This window comes from Caretta caretta, chromosome 3 (assembly GCF_965140235.1).
Source record: "Caretta caretta isolate rCarCar2 chromosome 3, rCarCar1.hap1, whole genome shotgun sequence".
Taxonomy (NCBI): domain Eukaryota; kingdom Metazoa; phylum Chordata; order Testudines; family Cheloniidae; genus Caretta; species Caretta caretta.
Window position 1 is genome coordinate 90,933,629 of NC_134208.1, and position 23,743 is coordinate 90,957,371.

The following is a 23,743-nucleotide window of genomic DNA, read 5'->3' on the forward strand; positions in this document are numbered from 1 at the left end:
TGAAAAATCAAGATTTATCACATCTATTGCTTCCCCCCATCCATAAGACTTGTTACCCTATCAAAGAAGGATATCAGCTTGGTTTGGTATGATTTGTTCTTGACAAATACATGTTGACTGTTATTTATCACCTTATTATTTTCTAGGTTCTTACAACTTGATTGGCTATTTGTTCCATTTTCTTTCTGGGTACCCAAGTTAAGATGACTGGTCTATAAATCCCTGGGTTGTCCTTATTCCCCTTTTTATAGATAGGTACTATATTTGGCCTTTTCCAGGCCCCTGGGATCTCTCCCATCCTCCATGGATTCTCACACAGTTCCTTAAGTGTTTTATGATGTATTTTGTCAGGCCCTGACAACTTAAAGACATCTAACTTGTCTAAGTAAGTCTTAACTTGTTCTTCCCCTATTTTAGCCTCAGATCGTACACAATTTACACTGATGTTTATCGTCCAATCACTGCTAACCTTTCTAGTGAAAACTGAAACAAAAAAGGCATTTAACATGTCAGCCATTGCTACGTTTTCTTCTGCTATTGAAATTAATAGACAGCAGATTTAAAACAAACAAAACGAAGTACTTCTTCACACAACACACAATCAACCCGTGGAACTCATCCACATGAAATGTTGTGAAGGCCAAAAGTATGATTCAGATAAGAGTTAGATAAGTTCATGAAGGATAGGTCCATCAAAGGCCAATAGCCAAGATGGTCAGGGACACAGCCCCATACTCTGAGTGTCCCTAAACCTTCCATTTCCAAAAGCTGGTACTGGATGACAGGAGATGGATCACTCAAAATTACCTTGTTCTGTTCATTCCCTCTGAAGCATTTGGCACTGGCCATTGTCAGAGACAGGATACAGTATGGCTGTTCTTATGAAAGTCAATGGTAAGTAGTTTTCTACTTTAGAATCATGACATCAAAAGAAACTAAAACTTTTTAGCACTGCCCTTGAACTGTGACCAACAGTGTAATTACCTCCAAATGCATGAGTCCGGTAACTGGGACTAGATGGAGAATAGAGTTGCATCTGAGATGTGATGATCCAAACTACTCGAAACTCATATTCTGTGAAGGCTTGAAGGTTACTCACTGTGTACGAATGCTCAGATACTACCTAGATCAATACACATACATATAATCATTATCACTGTTCCTCTAGCTGAAATGACCATGTAGGATGTCAGTCTAGCCTGATATGACAACATAAAACATGTACATATTAGAATGTCACAGACCTAACTCTCTTATAAGCAGAACAAGTTTTAGGTGATTCATTTTCCTTAAACAGTATGTACTGATTCCTCCTTTAACACTTCCTTCAAAACCCACTGCCAAATTTCATCAAATATTGGATGGATGGACCACAATATTAGGTACATAGGACATAGGCCTGGAAGAGATACCCTGGGTCAGATCAAATCCCCTGCTATCGCAGGCGACCCAACATATACTCCTGCTCCTAAAGTTATCAAGCTCCATTTAAAACTAGTTAGGTTGTTTGCCCCCACTACGCCTATTGCTCCAGAACTCACTTCTCTGATCATTAGAAACCTTCTAATTTCCAGCCTGAATTAATTTTAAAGAATATTCTAATTTTAAGCAAATAATAGCTTAAAACAGTAAAATATTAAATATATTAACATCAGTAAATTTTAAATTGTTGTCACTCACCCACAGGCTTCTGGGTACTTAACAAATACACTTAAACTTAACATAATAGTCATTTTATCCAAATAAATCCAAGAACAAAAATAAACAAAAAACATCCCCAACAATCCACCACCAACATAAAAAAAATACACAAAGAATCCCCCAATGCTTTACAATCTTAACAAAATTATACGCAAGAATCATGTCATTCACCACTCAAATGGAGCCACTTCTAGTGTGAAATGTGGCAACTATTTTATAGAGTACAAGAATAATAGAGAATAGGTGAGGAGAGGAAGTGAAGAACACCTTTCCAATTGAATCAAGACTGGATTATAAATTGGACTAGGTTGTTTTATTAAAAGATTAATTTAAAAAATAAGTTGGAACTTATTTTGTCCTCCCTTACCTCAGCATACCTCCAGTCTCCAGGGAGCTGACTATACTTCCACTGAATAATATATGTCACCCCAGAGATATTAGCCGACTTCCACCTCAGTGCCACATTGTGGCTTCCAATGGTAGATGCAAATGGTGCTGTGGGTGAGTTCAAATAATCTGCGGGGAAAAATCAATAAAACATGAACAGGGCTTAAGTCATTAATCCTCTCTCAGTGGTATTCTGTGGCAGCTTCTGGGCAGTAGGAGAATGCAGCAGCATTCTCTGAAGGATTGATGTTCAGCTGGAATACACTTTGGTGGTGACACACCTAGTACATTGGGTAAAAGTAAAGTGCATCTTGCCCCAGGGACCTGGCACATTCAGCAGTTGTGAAGCTGATAAAAACATGGAAAACATGCATATCAGGGAAAGAGTTACAGAATGAACCACAGTAATGTTATAAGACAATTGATATTAATATTAACTGGGCCAAACGCATCACTGGTGTAAGTGGGTGCAGCTATACTAAAGTTAATGGAGATATACCTATCTATGTTAGTGGTGAATCTGGCCTATTATGTTAAGCTATATCCCTTAACTGGAAGCTTTGGGAGATCTGTCCATTTCTTTACTGTCCTCACTTCCTTCTCCACTCAGTGATGGGTAAAACTTTGAAGGGAAACCCCTTCCATCAAAACATTAAAGCATGTGCTTAAGGTTAAGCACATGTGCAGTCACGTACATGCTTCAATGGGATTACTCGGATGCTCAAAGTTAAACACATGTTTTAAAATACTGGTCCCCAAACCAGCAAAGCACTAATGCATGTGTTTAATTTTAAGCACATGCATAGTCCCAGTGAAGTGTTTTACTATCGTATATGCTTAGTGTTTTGCTGGATTGGGGACCAATATTTAAATGATCCTGTGGAAGGTCATGATTGGATGACCTGTCAAATGATGAACTTGCAGATGACAGACACTACAGAAACTAGACACGGAATAAAGAATAGGACATCTTCCATTTAAAATGTTGATACCATTCTACTTAGAATTTTGCAACCAGGATGAAAGTACTATGTGTGACAAAATCAGAAATACTTTCTTAATTGGTTTGGTTTGGTTTAAGTGAAGTCCCTAGTCCATAAACAAAATCAGGGCTGCTTTTCTCAATGCATATTTGTGGAATGCCAGAATTATACTGTAACTTAAAACCATCGCAATATGGCTCCCTCCCTATGTCCTGTCATAGCTGGGAAGATCTGATGTGGGGTATTCATGCTTTTAGTCCCCCCGATTTACCTTTCTGGGGCTGACAGCAAAACTTTTCAGAAGAATGCAACCAGTTGTATTACTTGCTCTCCGACATCTTGTCAGAGATAGGGTTTGATCATATTAGGACACAAAGTAAAGTGTACCTGTTCAGTCATGCCTTTGAATATATTTCCATTCAGGCAAAGCATGGGTTCACTGTGCAACTTTATATAAATCTTCTTCCCCTGGTATCACCCATATTTAGTATATACATGCTTGTTTTGAAACTGAATGTGAGGCACCAAGTTCCCAAAGCAATGGGCAGCATGCGAACACTTCAATATATTTTTATTATGATACAGCGCTCAGCAAAGCTTTTACTATAAAGCTTTGCTGAATGGAAATCCCTAAATTTTTCCAGTCAGATCGGGTAGATCCATAGGTGCTGGAACTAGGGGTGCTGAAGCTGCTGCCGCACCCCCAGCTTGAATTGGTTTCCAACAAATACAGGGTTTTCAGTTTGGTTCAGTGGCTCTCAGCACCTCCACGAGACAAATTGTTCCAGCACTCCTACATAGATCAGTCAGGGTGGGATTCAAATGCACTAAGCATTGGCCTAATTACTCCCATGGAAATCAAAAGGAGTTTTTACCATTAATTTCAACAGAAGCAGAGTTGGGCCATAGCTGAGTGCATTTGAAAATCCCACCATAAACTTCTGCATTTATATCCAAAAATTCCCAAGTTTCTGGAAGAAAAAGCCTACTTTTGTAATACAGCAGCCATCTCTTTACTTTTAAGCTACACTAGCTGTGTAAGAATCAGAAAAGGAACAAGACTTTCCTGGCCCTGTTCAAAGAAAATCATATAACAAAAGCAAAAGGATATTCCTAGAAATGAGTTCAGCAGACCCTGGGTTACTACACAGCACTATGTCCATGCTTACCTTGTACTTCAGCACCATAAGCTTCCTCTGCACAGCTGCAGCCAAACTTACAGGAAACTCTCTGTATAAGACAGAGAGCTTGCCAGTTAGTATTGCTTCAATGGGATGTCTTGTTAGAAGCATCCAGACACATTTCTAATACACAGGAATACCACAAAAGTAGTTATATTCATTCTAAAAACATTGGCACCTTAGGCTCATTCCAAAAATCTATTGGCATCAATGGCAGTCTTTCCATTAAGAAAAGGAGGACTTGTGGCACCTTAGAGACTAACCAATTTATTTGAGCATAAGCTTTCGTGAGCTACAGCTCACTTCATCGGCCGATGAAGTGAGCTGTAGCTCACGAAAGCTTATGCTCAAATAAATTGGTTAGTCTCTAAGGTGCCACAAGTCCTCCTTTTCTTTTTGCGAATACAGACTAACATGGCTGCTACTCTGAAACCTGTCAGTCTTTCCATTGACTTCAATGGGCATTAGATCAGGCTCTGTATTCCCTATATTGCCCATTTGCTGCAATGCAGAAATCTGGGGACAATTCCTGCTCACTTTATACATTTAAGACTTCAGTGAGAATATCTGAGGAAGGGAAGCAGAATATAGCCCATTTAACTTACTATTGATGAGAAGGCCTGAACACTGAGCCCAGCCCTTCTTGCTCCACCTATTTCTCACAAATGCTCCTTGCTCTTGGTCAATACGCTGTATTAGAAGTTTCTTTAAAAACACGTCTACCATCTAACTTCTTGTTATTATTTTTTGTCTGTGTTATAGTTGTGTCTATAGGTCTTAACCACCCCCGGAGCCCCAATGCAGCCCACACTGAAAATGTATATCGTAAGTAGAGAGCCTCTGCCCCAAAGAGCTTACCATCTAAATAGAGAAGACAGACAAAGGAAGCCTCATTAGCTCTATTTTACAGCTCCACTGAACTGAGACGCGGAGGGTAAAACTTTCTAAGGCACCCAAATGACCGACAATCCTAAGCCTACTTTTAATCGTGACTTAAGCACATAGGAGCCTGAGTCTTACTGAAAGTCAATAACTAAATAAGCAATGACTCCAGCTTGCCTTTCTGACTGCTAGTCAGGAATGAGAGGGGGCTCAGGCTGGAGGGGCAGGATTTATATACACTCCCCCAGGTGTGCAGGGGCCAATCGCTTACCTGAGTCCCACCGGCCTGCCCATCAATTCAGGTGATGCCTTCTCCTCTCCCCTCCCCCTCCCGATTCCCAAAGGAGGGGAACCCTTAAAGGAGCTACTATCCTGTTTTTTATGCCAGTCCAGACAAAGCTCCCCCACCGTGAGAATGCATTTGCTTTGCTGTATTTTATTTAAGGTCATTTACACTGCAAGATTGTCTGGCTTACAAAAGCTGAAGAAGATAAAATGTCCCAGCTTTATAATCTCTGTTCATACAGCAAACAACTCTCAAGTAATAATTAACTTTGGGGTCATTAAGGTGATGTGCTATATTAGGTGGCATTGTTTGTCTTGGTAACTTTCAAAGATTCAACTGTACACACTTCCTGCAGCTCACTGAAACTGATAAGAGAAAATTGTCCTAGCACAAAGTAGAGGTTTATTTCCCAAGTTCATGCATTAAAGAAGTGGCTCTTTGTGTTTTAATATTATTAGCAAGGCACAATGTTTCCAAGAGAAATATCTTGGTAAAGGAAAAGCAAACAGTACAAATCCCAGCACTCATGCTTCTGTGTGCTGCTAGGACAGCGTTGAATTGGGTGACCAGTTGTCCCATTTTTAAAGGGACAATCCCATATTTAAGCCCTCTTGTAGGTGTCCAGACTTTTTCTTAAAAATGGGAAAATTGTCTGGTATTTTCTTTCCCCCTCCCCCCTCCGCATCAGTACTGGGGAGTCCTGCTGCTGGCCAGATCCAGGGAAAGCCCAAGATCCTCTGGCCCAGGGTGCTGGCTAGGAGGAGCCAAGCCCTGCATGTGGCAAAGCCCCGCACAGCGCAGTACAGGGAAGCCTCTCTGCCACTCAGGTAAGCTCTGGAGCATGGGGGTGGGGGGAGAGGAAGCAATTTCTATCCTGTGCCCACCCCGAACCTGCAGGCTCCACAGCAGCCCCTGGGAGAGGGGCATAGTATCCTCTTCACCACCACCACCCCTGCCCTGTGTCCTGCCCCCAGAGCCCCAGGCACCCTCCCCTGCTGAGTCACCTCTCTGGCTGGTTTCCATGAAGCCCCTGCAGTGAGGTTCCCTGGGCCCTGGTGCACAATGCATCGTTAGGGCTCAACCCCTTCCAGCCCGCACTGTAGCCAGGGCAGCTGGGATATGTCGGTGGCCAGTAGCAGCCTGGAGGTGTTAGCTGCCTTTCAACACTGTGCAGGCAGGAAGGGACAAGCTGCTTCCAGCCACATATGGGGCGGGGGGCGGGGGGGGAGACGGACAAAGTCGGGAAAGCAGAGATGAGCTCTGCAAAGACATGGGCCAGGTCATACCTTCTAGCTCCCGTCCCCTCCCTCCCACACAGTGCCAAAAGGCTGCTGCTGGCCACATTCTGGTGTGAACCTGGCAGAAATCTGGGGAGGGGGCATGTGATCCTGTGTCCCACCCCTCCTAGCACCACATGTTGCCTCAGGAAGATACAGCACCAGGTACCAGGAGAGGTGGGTCCATCCCGGGGGCCCAGCCAGGCATGGAGGGCAGAGAGAGTCGGATTGGTTTGTCGCCCCCCCACACCCCGTGAGAGAGGTGTATGGGAGTGGGGGGGTCACCCCTCCCCGTGTGAACCCTAAAGTCTTAAAGATAAGAAGGTAAATAAAAAGAATCCAACTACGAAGTATTTCTTTTTAAACAGGGGCTCAGTCAACTTGATGTGAATTTGAATGTTTGTACTGCATAGTTCTGATTGATTGCCATTGAACTCACTTGAATATGAGTAATTTTACCAGGTGTCCCGTATTCAGCATAGGAAATATGGTCACCCTAGTGTTGATCCTTTACAAACTGTCAGCTGCAGGTCTACATAATGTCTTAATCATTGACAGTCAAGAATGTTTAGGCTATGGGCACACCTTCTCTTTAAACATATGCGCATCAACTGGTTTGTACTGCTTTGAAGAAACTGTAAAGTGCTCCATTCAACAGACATATTTCCTGTCTTTTTTCTTTATTTCATGTTTTCCTTCTTCCTTTTCCTACTGAACATTAATTGCTACAGCCCTAAAACTGATTTTGGCTCTTGCTGAGAAGAAGAATAAAAAAAAATTTTCCCTGGAGGTTTTTAAAAGCAAATTTGCCATCTATTCCCCATGAAACCAAGAAATCCTTATTGGTGGAAGTTCCCCCTTTAAGTGCCAGATTCTGGCACCCTTATTCATGTTGAGTAGCACCTTATTCCATTAGTGCTCCCACTAACTTTAATGGGACTACTCTTGGGAAAAGATACTATTCAACAGCTGTGAGAATATTGCATTGCTTGTTTATAGACATTTTCTATGGCAGTCAGCATGGCAGTATCTGAGCAACTCACATACATCAATGAAGTAGCCTCATAATGTCCCTGTGAGGAAAAGAGCTATTACCCCATTTTACAGAAGGGACACTGAGGCCCACAGAGATTAACATGTTACCCAAAATCACACAGGAAATCTGTGGCATAGCCAAGAACAGAACTCAGTCCCAGTCCAGTCTTTAGCCACCAGACCATCTTTTCTCCTTCACAGGCTTAAAATTAGAAAGAAAATCTATGCCCCTGTTTGAAAATCTCATCCATACACATCTACATTCAAGCTTCACTTCTGGGCCAATGTACACTGTGTATCTTATGTTTTTAACAAGAAAACAGTGATGTAATGCCACAGGGTTTGCACAACACAATCAGACACCTGGATTTAAAATTTTGGAAATCTTAGCTGTGTTTCATTCTGCTGTGTGAACTGAAGTTATCATTTTAGGGTGTTTATACTGGTCTCATCGGTATTTAACTTACCTCACATGCTCTGACGTAGGTCTGATTCTGTAGCGAAGCAAACAAAAAGAGATATGCTTAGCAGGAATATAGTCCTTCAATAGTCCAAATAAGGTAGTATCATCAGACATTTCTTACACACAGAGAGTACACAGCAAAAGCTTTTCAGTGACAAATGGCTAAAAAGAAGAAAATCCAAATTCAAAACGGGAAGGCCAGCATTTGAATTACGCCAAGTCTGACTGAACTCCAGATTTTTCAAGAAAAGGAACCCAGCTCCCCTCAGAGAGAAAGCGACTTCAAACTTTTCCCTGGCAACTGTCCCAGAACCTGTGCTAGTTCTTGTCCAGATACTATTGGTTAACAGCAGGAAACATGGTGATAACATGGATTGTACAGATAGGAGTCTAAAAGGGCCTGGTGCAGAAAGGTGTTGAACACTGACAATTTAACGGACTGAAAACCCAGCAGGGGAGTTTAATTTTCATTGAATGTTAGTGTTCTCTGTTCCCACCACACTGTGGCAGACATATTGCAGATTTGTATTGTGAAGGTACCCCCTTGCCAAGAACTAGTGGTTCCCAAGTTAATGTACTCTATTTCAAAGACTTCTGAACTAATAATATGATGTTACATATTCCAATAAGAAACATATCAACTTACTGGGGAAAAAATTATGGCTATTACATTTTTTATTATAAAAAGACTGGTTTGGTAGAATACTTTTGGATAATTTATCAGACAAAATCAAAGCATAGGAAGTGGAACCATGACTAATACAGTACTTACACATTGCAGTGAGCAGCTTTTTTGTACTGTTGCATTCCAAAATCGACATCCCTGCGTGCACTGCAAGAAAGACAGTGAATAGTTAGTATTTTAAAAGAGCTGCAGTCAGACAAACAAGGAAGAAGGATGGTCCAGTGGTTAGGATGCTAACCTGGGAAACCTAGGGTCAATTTCTTGCTCTGCCACAGACTTCTGATATTACCTTGGGCAAATGTAGACTTTCTATGCGTCAGTTCCCCATGTGTAAAATGGGGTAACAGCACTTCTCTACCTCGTGAAGATAAATACGTCAAAGACTTTGAGATGCTTAGACACTGTGGTAATGGGGCCTAGATAGACAGATAAAACTCCTGAAAGTTTCCCCTAAAAATTAATATAATGAATAAACACAGAAGTTTGAGTGTGTGAGTGATCCACACAGCCACTTCTAGACAGGACCTTGCCACAGCCATCCTGACTGAGGTTACTGTAATGGCTGGTGTGCAAGTCCATCATTTTGGTCTAGACTGTAGCTTTACACTTTGCCCTGAGAGAGGGATGGTACCTGCTGCAAAGTTCCAGGAACAAAGCAAAGAATGAATTTTGGCCAAGGGAGCCCCAGTTTCTCTTTTGCTCCAGGAAGGAAGTAAATTAATTAATTCACCCCCATCATAAAGCTCTTTTCTTGATCTGGCCAGGGTGGAGCAAGTGGTCCTTTCAAGTCTACTCCTGACTCACTGATAGAGAGAAGGAACAAATTTGCCATAAACAGCCCAAAACATTCACAAACGGACCCTCCAAAAATCATAACATTGGCTTAACATCATGAGACTTAAAAAAAATAATAATAAATGTTGGATTTTTTTATTTATCTTCTGGTTTTGAAATTGTGTTAATTACATTTAAATCTTTTCTCTCCATCCAGGAACTCTACAAACTTCCTTTTTTTAAAAAAAAAGAAAGTTGACATTCTTTCACAATCACCTGACTCCAAGAGCTGGGGCTTTACGAAAAACACCAAAATCACAAAGGGTAAGAAAATCATGATAATTGACAACTCTCGATCTGAGCAAAGACACCTAGGTGAGTAAGGGGGCACTGCTGCATGGCCAAGTAAACATTGTGACTATCTAGCTTTTCATGCTCACATGATCACTTAGGACGGAAGAATCCCATGCACTGCTACAGACTAGGGACTGAATGGCTAGGCAGCAGTTCTGCAGAAAAGGACCTAGGGGTTACAGTGGATGAGAAGCTGGATATGAGTCAACAGTATGCTGTTGTTGCCAAGAAGGCCAATGACATTTTGGGCTGTATAAGTAGGGGCATTGCCAGCAGATCAAGGGACGTGATCGTTCCCCTCTATTCGACATTGGTGAGGCCTCATCTGAAGTACTGTGTCCAGTTTTGGGCCCCACACTACAAGAAGGATGTGGAAAAATTGGAAAGCGTCCAGCGAAGGGCAACAAAAATGATTAGGGGACTGGAACACATGACTTATGAGGAGAGGCTGAGAGAACTGGGATTGTTTAGTCTGCGGAAGAGAAGAATGAGGGGGAATTTGATAGCTGCTTTCAACTACCTGAAAGGGGGTTCCAAAGAGGATGGATCTAGACTGTTCTCAGTGGTAGCAGATGACAGAACGAGGAGTAATGGTCTCAAGTTGCAGTGCAGGAGGTTTAGGTTGGCTATTAGGAAAAACTTTTTCACTAGGAGTATGGTGAAACACTGGAATGCATTACCTAGGGAGGTGGTGGAATCGCCTTCCTTAGAAGTTTTTAAGGTCAGGCTTGACAAAGCCCTGGCTGGGATGATTTAATTGGGGATTGGTCCTGCTTTGAGCAGGGGGTTGGACTAGATAACCTCCTGAGGTCCCTTCCAACCCTGATATTCTATGATTCTATGACCCCTGCCACCTCCCCTTTCCCCCCACCCCCAACCCCAGCCGTACCCGAGGCCATTTGCAGAGAGACTGTAATTCACTAGAGATTGTGGATAACACTGATATTGAATCCTCCATGCATCCAGCAAATAAGTGGGAATGAGCCTTTAAGGGGCCTGTGGCTATCAAGATGAACTGTGCTAGAGATCCAAGATCTCTAAGGGAACCTCTCCTGAAGGCTGCTACTCCTTCCAAAAATCACCCCATCAAAAGTTTGTGTTAACTGGTAGAGATCTCCAGTATAAACCCAAACATTTATAGCTCTATAGAAGTCTAACACAACATCTTAAAAATAGTATTTTCAGTTTCCTCCCTGTCAAATTTATGAGAAAATAAAATGGGTGTGTTATTTTAAATTCACTAGACTACCCAGAATGCAATAGTAACAATTATGTGCCTCTCATGGGTGGGGTGACCATACTTCCCATTTTGGCCGGGACAGTCCCCTTTTTAAGTTCTGTGCTGGCTGTCCTGATTTCTTTGACATCTTTGATTTCTTGGGCATTTGTCCAGTTTGCTCTTGCAAACTGATCAATTGGCAAGAGCAAACGAACAAATGCTCAGTTTACAAAAAAAGTCGAGCGCAACCGGAAGTGGGGCACAGAGGAACATTGGGGGTGGGGGTGGCAACACGAGGCGCCAGGCAGCGGGACCCAGGCCCAGGCCCAGAGTCCGGAAGCATGGAGCTTGGCCACTCAACCCCAGTCCCAGCCACAGAAGGCATGGAGCTTGTGGGGGTCAGCCCCAGACTTCATCAGCACAGGGCTCGGATGCTCAGCCCCAGCCTGGGTGGCATGGGGGGGTGAAAGGGGGAGTCAGCTCCAGCCCCAAGTGGCAGCAGCTCTGTAAAGCCCTGCTGGCCGGGAGGGAAATTTACTTTTAAAAAAATAACCTCTGTCTTTTTAAGAATATGCCAAATTCAGGCCTGCACTAATTAGATGTAACTCCTCTGTAATCAATGGAATTGCCACCACTTACGTCAAGTCTTAATATGATCCACCATGTTGACAAAGCTATAACCAGATAATGTGACCATTGCACCCTAGTTATCTACACAGAAATAATATAAGTAACAAATCAAACCATTACTCACAGCTACACTGATGTCACTAACATTGCAAGTATTAATGACAAGCTCTCCTTCCTGTAAATGAAAAAATATATGTATTTATAAGTTAGTTTAGATATTCAGTACTTCCTCCACTAAAAAAAAAATAGCAAAATAGCAGCATTTTCCTTCCTTCCTTCCATTTTTTTCCCCCTCACATGAAACTTTTAAAACCATTATTGAAATGTCAATTGCTTCTTGCTTGCTTGAATCATAGACTCATTAGGATATGGAAGTTGGTGGAGTCAGCTGGAGCCAATTAAGTTATCTCAAGGAGGAATGTGGACCTTTGTCTCCTGATTCATAGATTCTAAGGCCAGAAGGGAATAGTGTGATCATCCAGTCTGACTTCCTGAAGGCCACTGAGCTTCCCCACAATAATTCCTTTTGAACTACTGCATATCTTTTAAAAGAACTTCAAATCTTGATTTAAAAATTGCTAGTGACGGAGAATCCACCAGGACACTCTGTAAATTGTTCTACTGGTTAATTATCTTCAGTGTTAAAATGTTATGCCTTATTTCCAGTCTGAATTTGTCTAGCTTCAACTTCCAGCTATTGGGTCTTGCTATACTATTGTCTCTAAATTAAAGATCCCATTATCAAATTCCCATTCCCTATGTATTTATATACTGTGATTAACCTTGTCTTTGCTAAGCTACATAGATTGAGCCCCTATAAGGCATGTTTTCCAATCCTTTAATCATTCTTGTGACTCTTCTCTGAGCGGTCTCCGATTTATTCTGATTTACTGAGACAATAATAAATGCTTCATAAACAAACCTGGAACACAAATGGCACAAGTCCAACTGGGTCTGACCTCCAAAATGCGTGTTCTAGATTTTGTTTCTTTAAAACAAATGCTTTTCTTCTGGCCTCCTTCTGAAATGGCTGTACCTAATCACATGGCAACTGATTCTCTTCTGGTACCAAAAGTGCCTCAGAACTATGGTTCCTATTCCCAGAGCACATAGTTTGAAGTGTGCGAGATTAGCACCTCTTCAGAAGTGCAAATGATTCTGGGATGCATCTAACCAGCTTTGAGTAGGTGAATGTGGGGTCATAGGACTTGATCCTACAAACGCTTACGGCATGTGCTGAACTCTAAGCATAGGAGTAGTCTCATGAGAGAAGTTGAACATGCACAAGCATTTGCAGGATAAGAGGCGTATAGAGTGGCAATGGTTAAGAACCCCCGTCTGATGCAAAACAGTCCCACAGCAGGTGTGATCACACATGTACCCTTTGGATGGGGAAATGGAAACTTTGAACTGTACTGACCTTGAGACCAGCTTTTTCTCATTTCAGTACCTGTCACAATATTTTTAAGTGGCGTATGGAACATGGATGCCACATGTTTGGCTTTTAAAGAAGAGTGCTATGAAGAGTGACAGAGCATTTCTCATCAAGAATTTATTTAAAAATTAATCAGAGAATCCTTGTTCGGGATATTATTACATCCTAAGCTCATAGCAGGAAAGATGAGTAACCCTTTCACTGCTGCCAGGGCTCTTTTATGCATCAGAAACAGGTTTTAAAGACTGGCCATTTTAATAAGATTGTGTACCTGGTACACCCATCCTGTACATTTCATGTCCATAATCAGTATATTTTTCAGTACTGACAGAGCTAATTAGTCAGAAGACACACAAAATCATTTCTACAGAGCACAAGTACATGGTCTTCTAGACAAGATCAGTCAACATAGTAAGCCAAATAAAAATGAAATTTGAAGCATAGTTATTGATCAGGTTTCAGTAAGAGTTTGGGCTTATCATCTTTATGCATCAGCAGAAGGAAAACAAATAAGTTCCACTTCACTACCCAAAGGAACACTGCAAAAACATAAGATTAAAGATATAACAACCCACTCTTCTACTTAAAGGGACACCAACAACTTGAAAGCTAGACAGTTTTAGATACCACTTCTGCACTTAAGTCCCCTGCCAATTGTTGTGATTTTACAATTACACTTTCCTATTTTTAAAATGTTTTATTCTTCCATGTTGCTGTCTGAAAGACCCATACAAATAGAAGGCTATTTTGACTAGCTAATTTTACAGCAAAAGCTGTAGATTAGATAGTCTATTAAAAAAGAAACTGAAAAAAAATAATTTTTGTTTGTTTTTTTTCCTGTAGTCTCTTCTAGTTATAATAATCTGATGTGTCATTGTAACAGAGGGGAAATAAAATTCATATGGAATATGATTAATTGGGTTTCCCCTTTAATAGATACGATATCCATTTTTCCACTGCAAACTCAATTTTAAAAACATCATTTCAGCCCCCAGTTTTGCTCACATAGATTCTTTACGTACAATTTCAAATAAAGTGGTTTGCATTAGAAAATGCTAATTGTGGTAACAACCATCATATATCTAAGAGTTAAGTATAATTTTTTCCAAAACTTACCAGGCCACCTGTACATAAATTCTGACAATTAATCAGGAAAGAACAATATACTGTAGAAATCCATATGCAGTAAACAGAAAGAAGACTGACTATCTTAGGCTTCCACAGGTTAAAGTTCCTCATAGCTTCAACAACAGTTTCATCTGGCAGTCTGCTACTTTTCTTGTCTCAGCCTCATAGATTCCTTGGATTTTAGATGCCAGATTGAAATGCGGAAGTTTTCTATGTTCTAAGTGTTAATAAAATCCTTGTTTATAATCCATCCATTCTATGGCTTTGGGGCTTCCTGGATCACTTGTTTTGAAATTGCACAACATCTATTTAACAGTTTCTTATTAAACCACTCAGACAAAGGTGCCGACCAATGAAAGGGCACATGACTCCTTATCATTGAAAAGAAAACTAAGTGGAGTGATCTTATCCTGCTATTATGGTGAATGAGGAAGAGCGAAAGAGAGAGAGAGAGAGAGAGAGGAGCCCTGTTTGTATTTTCTCTTATGATGAAACCATTTTTAATCACTTTTTGTTTTTAAAAATGGCTTTAGGTAACACAGCTGTGCTGATTGGTGTGGTGGAGAATAACTTTCTTAAAACATCTTTAACAAATAGTCCACACTGGCCAGCACAACCATGTTAGCCGAGACCGTTTTTAATAACTGTTTCCAAATATGGTACATGGGGCCATATAAGTAGGGCCCTATCAAATTCACGGCCATGAAAAACGCATCACGAACCATGAAATCTGGTCTCCCCCCTGTGAAATCTGGTCTTTTGTGTGCTTTTACCCTACACTATACAGATTTCACAGGGGGAAGACCAGTGTTTCTCAAACTGGGGGTCCTGACGCAAAAGAGGGCAGTGGGAGGGTCGGAAGGTTATTTTATGGAGGGGCCGCGGTATTGACACCCTTATTTCTGAGCTGCCTTCAGAGCTGCATGGCCGGAGAGCGGGGCTTTTGGCCAGGCGCCCAGCTTGAAGGCAGCACCCCACGAGCAGAAGCACAGAAATAAAGATGGCAATACCATACTATGCCATCCTTACTTCTGCACTGCTGCCTTCAGAGCTGGGCAGCCGGAGAGTGGCGGCTGCTGGCTGAGGGTCCAGCTCTGAAGGCAGCAGCATGGAATTAAGGGTGATAATACCATACCATGCCATCCTTACCTCTGTGCTGCTGTTGGCGGCAGCTCTGCTTTCAGAGCTGGGGTCCCTGCCAGCAGCCACTGCTCTCCATCTGCCCAGCTCTGAAGGCAGCACCACTGAAGGAAGCAGTACTGCAACCCCACACAATAACCTTGTGACCCCCACCCCACAACTCCTTTTTGGGACCTCCTACAATTACAACACGGTGAAATTTCAGATTTAAATTTCTGAAACCATGAAATGTACGATTTTTAAAATCCTACAACCGTGAAATTGACCAAAATGGACCATGAATTTGGTAAGGGTTGCCAGGTGTCTAGTTTTCGACTGGAATGCCCGGTCAAAAAGGAACCCTGGTGGCTGCCGACTGGGCCGTTGAATGTCCGGTCGGCGGTACAGCGGGGGCCCAGGGCTAAGGCAGGCTCCCTTCCTGCCCTGGCTCCATGCGGCTCCTGGTAGGGCCACCAGGTCCCTGCAGCCCCTAGATGCATGGGCAGCCAGGGAGGCTCCGTGTGCTGCTCCTGCCCCAAGGGAGGCTCCACAGCTCCCATTGGCTGGGAACTATGAATAGGAGCTGCAGGGACAGTGCGCAGAGCCTCCCTGGCTGTCCATGCATCTAGGGGCTGCAGGGACCTGGTGGCTTCCTGGGAGCTGCCGTAAACACCACTGGGACCCAGCATCCCAAGCCCCTCATCCTGGGCCCCACCCCAGAGCCTACACCCCCAGCCAGAGCCCTCAACCCCCCTGCACCCCAACCCCCCGCCCCAGCACTCTCCTGCATCCCAAACGCCTCATTCTGGGTAGAGTGAGCAACGGAGTGAGGAGGGATGGAGCAAGTGGAGCCGGGGCCTCGGAGAAGGGGTGGAGCCTTGGGGAAGGGGCAGGGAAGGGGTGTTCGGTTTTGTGCAATTAGAAAGTTGGCAACCCTAAGCCACATACAAACCCAAAATATCATCTGAGTTGAAATGCTTGGTTGGGCTATACATGAAATGACAATAGGTTGTCTACTGATCCCATTAACTTTTAAAATTATTGATGTTATAATTATCACTATTTTAAAAATATCTATATTTGGTAGCACCAGGAAGCCCTAACATACATTTTGCTAGGTACTTTACAAACACATACAAAGGGCTTGCCTACTGGGAAGTTGCACCAGTTTAACTTACGCTGTGACTTTGTATTGCTGCAAAAGGTTGAATGGACACATTTTCAGTTTAAGAGTGCCTTATTTTGATCTCTCTTATATTTATTAGGAAAATATTTAAACTAAACTGAAATAAGCCAATCAGACTAATATAGGAGTATCCACACAGGGGTTTACAATGATTTAACTAAACCAGTTTCATTAAACTGATGCAAGCCTGCATGTGGACAAGCCCAAAGACACAGTACCTTTCCTAAATAGCTTACTTAAATTCTAAGGAAGATCAATAGATGTTAAATTTTAGGAAGCTCAATTTTCTAAAATGGCCTCCAGTAACCCGGGGGTCTAAAATTGCAGATTCAATTAATTATCCCTGCAATGTCATCTGTTTAGACATCTAATTAACTTGTAGATAATCCGGCACAATCTGTTAGTCGAACACCTAAATTGGTACAATTGAACTTGTAACTTTGTGTCCACAATATTGGAAAAGGCTGATGAAGCCCCAGACAGAAATCAGGGCCGTGGTATTTAATTTAAAAAGAGACAGAGTACCCTGAATATACCAACTGAAGCCGTTTGTGGAACAAAGCTCACTCCTTCCCTTCAACAACTCCTCACGGCCTGACCCTGGAGCTGTTCTGGAATATGCCAGCATCAAAGTCCTCAGCATTGGTCAAGCTTGTGCTTGTTACCTTCACAGTATACTCACCAAGAAATTAGATACAAAGCATAAAATACTCTTACTGGAAGCTTGCAACACAACCCTGCTTTACTGCTTAGACTTTAGAAGCCAGATACACAAGAACCCAAAAATAGAGACACATGAAGCTGGATGCTTCCTAAAAGAAAGACAGCTCCCCCACCCACCTTACTCTAAGCTGCTCTTTGCAGACTGACTGCTACTGTTAGGCCCACCACACACCCTGCAGAGTTCCCTAGCCTGCAAGCAGGACCAGGGGAAAGAACGGAACATCTAAAGTAATAGCTTATCATTTTAATACAAAAGGAAAAGAAATTTATAAATTGGTTAGTCTCTAAGGTGCCACAAGTACTCCTTTTCTTTTTGCGAAGACAGACTAACACGGCTGCTACTCTGAAACCTGTCATTTTAATACAGTTTCCAATATGTCACAGTGCTGAGCTCCCTTTCATGAGCGTAAGGAGCTTGTATGCCCCTCAGGCAGGGCTGTGTACAAAGGCGGGAAAGCAGAGGCACTCCCTTCTCTCCTCCCCTCTAGTAATCAGCAGGAGCACAGAACTTCTCCGGCCCTAGGGCTGCAGCCGGGAGAGCGAGCTCCTGCAGGGCTGCAGCAGGGGCACAGAATGTGCCCATCCAAAAGCAGCCAAATTTAAATTCCTGCACACGCCCCTGCCCTTGGGAGTTGGTGCATAGGTACGCACCAGTGTCTAAGTTCAGGAGAAAAAATTTAAGGCCATAATATAGTTATTTTTTGTTTATATGGGGTGATTCTTATATACTAATGAATTATTATTTATTATTTGTATTGTGTTGGCACCTAGGAGTCCCAGTCATGGACATGTGCCCCATTATGTTAGGTGCTGTACAAACACAAAACAATGCATGATGTATACACTGAGTTGTATACACGGAGTAAATTTCACCTCTGGTGTAACTCAAGGGATCAATTTGACCCACTGTATTTTGAAGGAATAAAACTCTGTACATGATTTCAAGCAGTGACATACACTTGAAGGTTTCTTTTTAAATGTAATTATCTATGTAAATATCAATAAAGAAACATTGTATGGGTGTACGCTCACACACGCATGCACAGTGCCTAGAACAATAGGCCCTGATCCCTGACTGGGTCTTCTATACACGACTGCAATACAAATGTAATAATAATAAAGGCTTTTGTTTCCAGAAACAACTTGGCAGTGTAAGAGAAATCCTTACTAAAGGACGTATTTTCTTTTCCACCAGGTGGCACTGTGACATACCACAAATCAAGCTGGAGAGAAAACAAAGGTAAATATTTTTCTTTCTTGTTGTTTGAGCTAATATAGTATAATACATGTGCCAAACAAGTAATGATATTCACCTTAGCACAGAAGCCTTTGGATTTATCATCTAAATACCAAGAAGTGCCTGCAGATAGGAAATTATTTATGGGTTTTAGAGACTGGAGTTCAAGAGAGGAAACTGTCTCTTGACTAGAGTTCACAAATGGTGAAATTCTATGTACAGGTAATTCAGTTTTTGCTCCGTTTGATATGGCTACCTATTGGCCCAGAACTGTGAATCCCAACCCTTTTGAAGTCCATTAATAAAATTTTACCTTTATAACGCAATGCGGAGGGGACAAAACACTTTAATTGGCTGAGAACAGCAGATTCTATTAAAATTCTCAGTTTGCACACGACCTTCACTCTTTACCTGTTTCATGTATTTACTCACAAATGTCACTTAATTTATCTTCATGACACCCCTATTTGCTAGGGAAGCACGGTCCCCATCTTACAGATAAGGGGTTTGAGACACAGAGAGATTGAGACCTGATCCAGCGAAGCATTTAAGCATATACTTAACTTTGAGCACACGAATAACCTCACTTAAATCAGTGAGACTTCTCACGCGCTTAGAGTTAAGCCTATGCTTAGCTGGAACAGGGCCTGAGTGATTTGATCCAAGTCTCACATGAACTCTGTGACAGAGTCAGTAGCAGAACTCACATCTACTCTGTTCCGGTCAAGTGCTTTCACTACAAGCCATCCATCCTGTCTTTGAAGCACTCTCCCGTCTCTGGTGCCAAACAACCTCACTTCATTCAAATCCCAATTTAAGGTGGGGGGTGGAGGGGATCTCCTTAAAAAGCTGCACCTAGGTAAAACTGAACCTGAGCCCTCTGCCTGAACTGCATTGTCTGTTTCTGATTTAGATTGTAAACTCCTTGAAGGACAAAAATCTTCCGAGCCTGTCTTTCAGGAGGCTACCAATCCCACAGCCACAGTCCAGCCAGCCCAATTTGTAGGGCCTAGAAATGAAAAGGAGAATCTCCACTTTTACCGAGAAGTTCCTAAGCCTTTTTCTTGTGCAGATAGCCTTGAAAATGTAAAGTGATGCAAAGAATCACTGGGCTTGAAAGCTTGTCACTGTTTCCTAAAGATCAGAGGTTATTCACATGTACCCTCCAGCAATGATCTCTCATTAGCTTTGTGAATTTCTCAAATGAAGAAAGTGAACAAGAACCAGGGGGAGTCTTGAAACTTCCTCCCCTGGGCCTGCTTTCTATTTTTCAGTGTTACCTCTAAGCTGTTTGCTTGGCAATGACAACCAACTGGTTCAAGAACACTTTGCACAAATAGGGAAAAGAACATGCAAGAGAAGCCCTATGGAGTTTGGCTCAAGATTTATATCCATCTCCCCAGATTAGGGATGTAGTAAGAGAAAACCAGACTGTTAAACTGGATCAGACTGGAAAGACAGTCGTGTGTGAGATACTTAGTTAAAGCAGTCAGGAGACAGGGATTTGCTTCCACTGATCTGGAATAATGATGACTGGAGAAATGTCTCATTAAATGATGTACAGCAATGTACTGACTGGGGAAATTCAGGCTGGGGAGATTAACAATGGTATGAAAACTGAAGGAATGGTTAAGAGCTAAGGCTAAGCCTCCCCTAACCCAGGCCAGGGGTCAGGGCGGCTGGGCCAAAGCTCGGGTTGGCCGGTGGCCTGGGGCAGTTCGGCTGGAGCTCCTCCGGCCACGGGGGTGGGACAGGATGGCTCGGGGCAGGGCGTGAGGGCTTAGGGCTCCAGCAGGTGACAGGGGGTGGAAGGGGCAGGATAGGGGCAGGACCTCAGGAAGGGGCACAAACCCCTATTCTCGCAGCAGTTCTGCGTGCAGAGCTAGATTCAGCCTGTAGGCAGCATACCATGCTCCCAGGAGCAAACAGTCCATTCAGATGGTGATTGTGGTGGCATAAGACACCTACAACATCCACTTTGATTGAGAGGGCCTGGATTTGGTCACTGAAGTCCCCAGAATGGCTGGTACATGTCAGAGAAGGATGTGGTTAGGGTGCTGGGAGATGAATCAATTTGCTACCCTTAGGGTAGCCTCCATGGGGTTTCAATCACAATTTAAAACTGACCTCCCCCAGCAAAACCACCATCTGCCCTCCTCTGGGCATGAAGTGCCAGCTTGAGGTGATGCAGGAGGGCAATATTCTTCTGCTCCACCAGAAGGGAATCAAGCCCTAGTATAAAACAAACCAAATGCCTTCATGCCTGAGGTGCAGGAAATGCAGAGGTGCATGAAAACAAACAAAACAGTTAATAAAATTGAGGTTCATTTCAAATGCTGAGAGAAGTGTTACATCATTTCTCATTTGAAAGGTAGTGTGGCCTAGGGAACAGGATACTGGATTGGGACTCCTTAGACTCAAAGTTGCACAGATAGCAGTTTACATTAATACCTTACCTTATTCCAGAATAATTTCCCCATGTAGACAAACCCAGAGACTCTAGTTTTTCCATAGCAAAGGATAAGCCACATACCACCCAATTCTAGTAGCTGCCAAATCTAAATCAATCCACCAGAAGTCTCTCATGTATAATCTTCTGACAGAGGAGGGATTTGGGTTTTTTTGAGAAATGTTGCAGGCAACCAACAAGAGATCTGTTAAATGCAACCATTTTAAATTGTGGGTTTTTTCACTTTTGACAACATTTTTTAAGAATGGCTGATCTCAAAAATGACACAGCCTGGAAATCCCAGATTTGGTCTGTTTTGTTGTCATTGATGAGAACTGATTTGATCATTTGTAGAATGTTTGGTGGATTAGTTATCTGCTATGTTTTAATGTTAGCCTGCGATAACTCTGCAAGGTGTCCCACAGATTTTTTTTAAATACAGGGTAGCTGGCAGGGACTTATGCAGGGTTTATAAATGCTACAGAAAGACCGACCACCTGTGGGTCTTTTAAATTCCAGACCATGAGCAGCCAGAAGCAAAAGTGTATCTGTTACACCACAATTTATAAAATCTATAGGCTGCCTTGTCTTGTTGGGTCTCCTTAGTCTGTGTCCTGGCAGCTTTTGGGTGTCCCTTTTGCTCCATATGGACAGAAGTGCTAGGGAGCCTTCAAAGATTATACACTGTGCAAGATCAAAGAGAGATGCTGGGGCTGGGACTCCTGCAGAGTTTCTAAGGTCTTTAAGAGCCTGATCCAAAGCCCACTGAAGTCAATGAAAAGACTCCCAATGGCTTTATGGCTTTGGATGAGGCCTCAAGAGTGGAGCTGAAGGCAGAGTTTCTGCCTAGCATAACTTCTAAGATGCAAACTGTTCTCATTATTATTTATTATTTGTGTTATTGTAGCACATCAGAGCCAAGTCATGGACCAGGATCACACTGCACTAGATACTGTACAAACACAGAACAAAAAGACCGTCCTTGCCCCAAAGAACCTACAATCTAAATAAGAACGTATAATTTAAGTGGTGAAATTTAATTGTTTTATATGTAGGTGAGTGATAGTTTACTGAGTATTACACACAGATTTTGGACAGAAGGTGGTATACATGTGAAATGGCCTATCATTAAGATAAAATTAAGGTTGTAATTACATATATTACAATATTGTAACTATTTAAAAAATGAAAATAAAGAGAATCAAAATTCACATTAAAATACAAACATTTTAAATTAGAATGTTGTACTAACATTTAGATAAAACCCCTGATTATTAGAAAATTTGGAAATACTCAGCTAAAGTGCTAAAGTTTTCTTAATTTAGATGTTATACTCCAGGAAAGGCAAGCAGACTGTCTGCAAATTTTATCAGTATTTTGTGTCTATAGTATCTTTGCAATGTTGTTTTGTTTCTTCTGCTTTAGCCTTGCTGTTGCATTAGATCAACACAGCTACATATATCTAAACACAGAAAATGGCCATGACGCTGAAATAAAGGAGGACACAAAAAGATTAAGGTTGTCTATACTTAGAAGGCCTGGCTGGCATGGCTATGTCAATCAGGGATATGAGGGGATATGGTATTTTACTGACATAGCTGTGCTGGCAAAAGCGATACTAGAAAAACCATGCTTCTGCCAATATGGCTTATGTTGCTCTTTCTAGCTGGAGTAAACTATACTGACAGAAATGCAGTTTTGCTAGTTCAGCTGTGTCACCATTAGGAGTACAGCTGCAGCACTCTAGCTCTCTTGCTATAGTATAGACATGGCCTGAGTTGTTCTGATTCTCAACTTCCTGATTTCAAAGTCAGAGGCAGTTGAGAGTGTCCAACAGGTCTCAGGACTTGCAGCTAGCACTTGAGCTGTAACAGGGCCAAAGCTGGGGGCTACTGAAATAGAGAGGCCTAATTTTTAGGGGAAGCTTCTATCCAGATGCCTGTTCCCCTATACCAGCTGGGACAGCTTCAGGAAGGAGGTCTGTTGAGACAGCAAAAGTCACAGCCAGGAGTCACCACTAAACACAGCTCTGGACCATCCACCCCCACCAGCTGGGACATTGCTTGGGGCTGGGCCTTTGGCCTAATCTAGACTAGGATTTAAGGCATGATATTAGCATATGGAAGCTAACACATTTTAAAGTCTAATGTAGACAAGGCACACTGCCTTTAACACATACTAAATTGGTCGAATTAAAGCTGAAGAGGGAAACCTAGCGAACTAACATCACATCTTTAAGTCTTATTCTAGACGAGGCCTTTGAGGGAGTCCCCTGCACCATTGGGGAAGTGACAGTGCCTAGCACCAACCTCACACAAATACAAGTATTAAGTGAAAAACAGAGACCTGCAGTAGGTGGAAGCTTTCATCTGAGAGAGAACTTTTACAAAAGGGACACTGTAAACATAAAACTTATGTCCAAATATTTGGACTTGTCATCTTTCATGTTGTTTGTTTACTTTCTGCATTCCACTCTCCTTCGACAAAGAATCTAGTACAGACTCCTTCATTTTTAGTTCATGCACAGACATAATGCTCTTCTCATAGAATCTCAGGGTTGGAAGGGACCTCAGGAGATCATCTAGTCCAACCCCCTTGCTCAAAGCAGG

At 42.3% G+C, this 23,743-nt stretch overlaps 1 protein-coding gene and 1 long non-coding RNA gene across 2 annotated transcripts in view; one reads left to right on the forward strand and one right to left on the reverse strand.

Moving 5' to 3' along the window:
• Window positions 1-14,592, reverse strand: part of ROS1 (ROS proto-oncogene 1, receptor tyrosine kinase) — a 101,493-nt gene extending 86,901 nt beyond the window's left edge. Inside the window, exons 1-7 of the mRNA XM_075126659.1 lie at window positions 14,409-14,592; window positions 11,982-12,032; window positions 8,968-9,027; window positions 8,200-8,226; window positions 4,241-4,301; window positions 2,069-2,217; window positions 985-1,123 (exon numbers count right to left, since the gene is read on the reverse strand). Coding sequence (XP_074982760.1) covers window positions 985-1,123; window positions 2,069-2,217; window positions 4,241-4,301; window positions 8,200-8,226; window positions 8,968-9,027; window positions 11,982-12,032; window positions 14,409-14,531 — 610 coding nt within the window. The 5' untranslated portion in view covers window positions 14,532-14,592. The remainder of the gene's footprint in view (window positions 1-984; window positions 1,124-2,068; window positions 2,218-4,240; window positions 4,302-8,199; window positions 8,227-8,967; window positions 9,028-11,981; window positions 12,033-14,408) is intronic.
• Window positions 9,879-22,122, forward strand: LOC142071553 (uncharacterized). Its single transcript, XR_012667648.1, has 3 exons — window positions 9,879-9,978; window positions 18,644-18,688; window positions 22,042-22,122. It is a non-coding gene; the product is annotated as an uncharacterized LOC142071553 (long non-coding RNA).
• The last annotated feature ends 1,621 nt before the right edge of the window (window positions 22,123-23,743 follow it).